The 3,537-nt window shown below is 40.7% G+C and overlaps 1 protein-coding gene across 1 annotated transcript; it reads right to left on the reverse strand.

Moving 5' to 3' along the window:
• Positions 1 to 504: 504 nt before the first annotated feature.
• Positions 505 to 2,751, reverse strand: LOC127424513 (forkhead box protein D2-like). Its single transcript, XM_051669814.1, has one exon. It carries the CDS (start codon positions 2,332 to 2,334, stop codon positions 1,228 to 1,230), a length of 1,107 nt encoding a protein of 368 aa, XP_051525774.1. The 5' UTR covers positions 2,335 to 2,751; the 3' UTR covers positions 505 to 1,227.
• Between the last annotated feature and the right edge of the window lie 786 nt (positions 2,752 to 3,537).

The raw sequence follows: 3,537 nt of genomic DNA on the forward strand, positions 1-3,537 counted from the left end.
GCGCCACATATAAGGAAACATGTGCATTGGACCCTCAACGTAGGGACTGCTGAAAATATGGTGTGAAAATATCACATACTATTATGTTTTTTGTTTCATTAAGATATTACACAAGTGTTTTACCTAAAATCTTGAGTAATATAGTGTGTGGCAGGGGGGACATTTTTGTAAATGCACTAAGCAAACATTGTTAGGCTATATATGTTATCAGACATTTGTTGAGTGTTTTAGACCATCGTCTTGTTAGGCCTCTGTGCACACGCTTGTGTTGGCAAAATGATTACAAAACAACAATAAACCCCAAAATAATGCGGTTACAGTTAACCTTTTTCTTAACTTTCAAGTGGACTTTAAACACTGGGTTGAACTTTTAAACACAACATTTTGTGTAAACGTTATGCACCTCAATTCAATTAGGCTGCAGGTCGACGGGCCTAATCGAATTCTAAAGCGAAAAGAAGTTAACGGAAACATCTTCAAAATTCACAAACATTTATTGTCTTGTCATTACAACAAAAATGACCTATGGACATTGTTTTGTCTCTTTACATATAACAATATTATTTTCACAGATTACTTTCAATGGAATAATGAAATATGTATTTACTTATGCACAAGAGTCAGACAGAAAGAGAGGTAATACGATTTACACCAAAAACCACATAAGCATCTATTAACAGAAATAAAATAAGAATAGATTTACCAGAATACGTCTGTTGAGAGAACGAGGGGAAGTGGGACTTAACTATGTAATCTATTTACAGCCCCTATTGTCTCTGGCAATGTGCTTTCAAAACAACTAAATCCTGAGTCTCGGTATTGACAGTGCTTTTCACAAACTCACAAAAAATACAAAACAATAAAATAATTCAAACAATCTTCATTTAAGTCGGCCAAAGAGGAAATCCCATGTCAATGAGTATACAACATAACTTTCTGAATAAAACGGCAAAGGTCCACTGGCCGTCCAAAGGTGAAATCTCGACTCCATTATAGCTTACTATATATAGTACATGGTCTTAATTTCCTCTTATTGGCCTGTTTCTCGCGTCAAAATCTTACATATTTACAGTTCATAAATAAACGTAATTATTACCCTTGTATTTAAGAATTCAGGAACACGAAATGTGCGTCTTTCTTAATCTTGCAAAAGTGTAAATCCTACCTTAGCAAATGACGAAACAACCAAATTAAATTGGACTGCTGCACATTCAGTTTGCTGCCAGTTTAGAAATGGCAATTGTTAAGGCTTGACGTTTTGCTCGAGAATGTCTGTGTGCCAGCTAGCATCGTTTCTTGTGTTAGATTCAAGTGGTTCGTGGCCGCAGCAAGTGAGGGAGTCAGCATGGCCAAGATTTGAGCTTGTCCACCCGGTTGTGCGGTATAAGGCGAAGGTGGTGAGCTAGCCGCACCAATTATATTGTCTATAGAGAAGGAAGGCCGACTTGGAGCATTAGTGTCCGTTTTTAGTGGCGCTAGACTAGGAAGAGTCGGGCTGAGTTGGGGATAGAATGGCTTTCTCAGCTCGGTACCTAAAAACGAAGGAAAGGAGTGTGGCGTTGAGAATATTGAAGAAGGCGTTGGGAGAGCGCAAGGCGCGTTTTGGAAAGGAAAAGTGCCTCCCGGGTGGTGTGGGTGATAGGGGTGATGCGCGTGGAAATTCTGCAGCTGTATGCCGTAATTGTAACCGTATGGTCCGTAGCCAAAGCCAGGTAGAAACCCCCCTGCGTCCCTAAGGATCTCATTGGCTTGGTGTCTTTTGAAGCGCTTCCTTCTGCGCAAAAAACTCCCATTGTCAAACATGTCGGCGGACTCTGGGTCGAGGGTCCAGTAATTGCCTTTGCCCGGGTTACCGGGTTCGCGGGGGATTTTGACAAAGCAGTCATTTAGAGACAGATTGTGTCGGATAGAGTTTTGCCACGCAGGGAATTTCTCCCGGTAATACGGGAACCTGTTGCTGATAAACTCGCAGATCTCGCTTAGAGTCAATCGTTTCTTCGGGCTCTGCAGGATAGCCATGGTTATCAGGGCTATATAGGAATAAGGGGGTTTCACCAATGCATTTTTCCCTGGTTTATCCTCAGTCAACGCCCCAGTCCTGTTTTCATCCCGTGGCCCGACCCGGTCAGCCGGACAGTCCGAGCTGCTTTGACTCGGAGAGATTGCGCCCTCCCCCGCATTTTGGGACAGATTGTCATCGGAGTCGTTGTCCAAGTTAAAACTGTGATGATGGTGAAGATATTTACCCTCTTTTACAATATCACCCCCAACGACATCGATGTCCACGTCGTCGGACAGAGTAGAACTGTCCGACATGTCCGTCCCCAGAGTCATTCTTGGAGAGTCTTTTTGTCTTCCTCTTTCGCGTTCCGTGTCCAGTCTCGTGTAGCACCCACCACAAGCAGTGAGTCCTCTCAGTTACTCGTGTGCTCTGAACCAACAAAACTCCCCGTCCTTCAAGGGCCAAGAAGAGATTTTCTTCACGTCCTGGAGCCGCATAGAAAATGTACCTTATGCAACTGCAAACTCTTGAAAGAATCAGACGAGACTTGCATAACGCAAGAACTGTCCAGAGTACATTCAAGTCGAACTGGACACTCAGTTAAGACCTTGATTTCTATAGTTGTAGTGTAGTTGGTGCCTCTGCAATATACACTTTAAGATAATACGAAGAGCACTCTAACTATACATCAACTAACGGGGTTGTTTTCATTTTTCGAGACTTTGTTTGCGTGTACAGCCGTAGCACGGTGCGTGAATGAGCCTCCAAGTATACCCCCTTGCGGCTCTCAAAAACTATTTATTCTTGCACCACAATCACGTGACCAGCATGTCAGTAACCAGGAACTACGGTAAATTCAGAGCCGAGAAAAGCAGCACAGGGGAAAAGGCAGCAAGTGCATGTTATCTTCTGTGATAATCTTGAATCAAGCATATTTAACTGACAATCACGACGAATGGCAAAAACACAAACGAGAAATATAGCAGAAAGGCTTCCGTAACAGGTAAAATTCCGCATGATTTTTTCTTCTTGGATAGGACAACAAATAAACTGGCAATCCATAATTTATATACACAGGGTGTTTTATTTTCTTTTTTTGTTCAAAATATCAATATAATTACCACAGACACAATCCATCCGATAGTAATGCTGGTTAGAAATGAGAGGCAACAATAGCCTAATTTCAAGAGTGATTAATAAAGCAAATATATACAAAAAGCTATAAAAAAAATGTTTTTAAAGAAAATTTATTTGCATTAAATCACGAGATGGATGTTCTACAGGCTAACAGAGTGATGCATTCACAATGAATAAATAAAAGAAATTCTCAAAAGAGAATTAACAAATAAAATGTTCTTCAATAAATTAACACATTAAAAATAGGTTGTATGACATTGCAAATCTAAATATTTTAGATCTCTCAAACAGTGCACATCTCTCAATCTTGCACAGTAGCAACAGGTACAAATTAGTTGCATTCAAGTGTATTCAAAGTTCTCAATTTATTACAGGCTGCACAGACGACAATGTAATTC

The sequence above is a fragment of the Myxocyprinus asiaticus genome, chromosome 33, assembly GCF_019703515.2.
Source record: "Myxocyprinus asiaticus isolate MX2 ecotype Aquarium Trade chromosome 33, UBuf_Myxa_2, whole genome shotgun sequence".
Lineage (NCBI taxonomy): Eukaryota > Metazoa > Chordata > Actinopteri > Cypriniformes > Catostomidae > Myxocyprinus > Myxocyprinus asiaticus.

Bases quoted from the DNA above. Each gene is read 5' to 3' on its own strand.
- LOC127424513 (XM_051669814.1), bottom strand. From the start codon at position 2,334: ATGACTCTGGGGACGGACATGTCGGACAGTTCTACTCTGTCCGACGAC.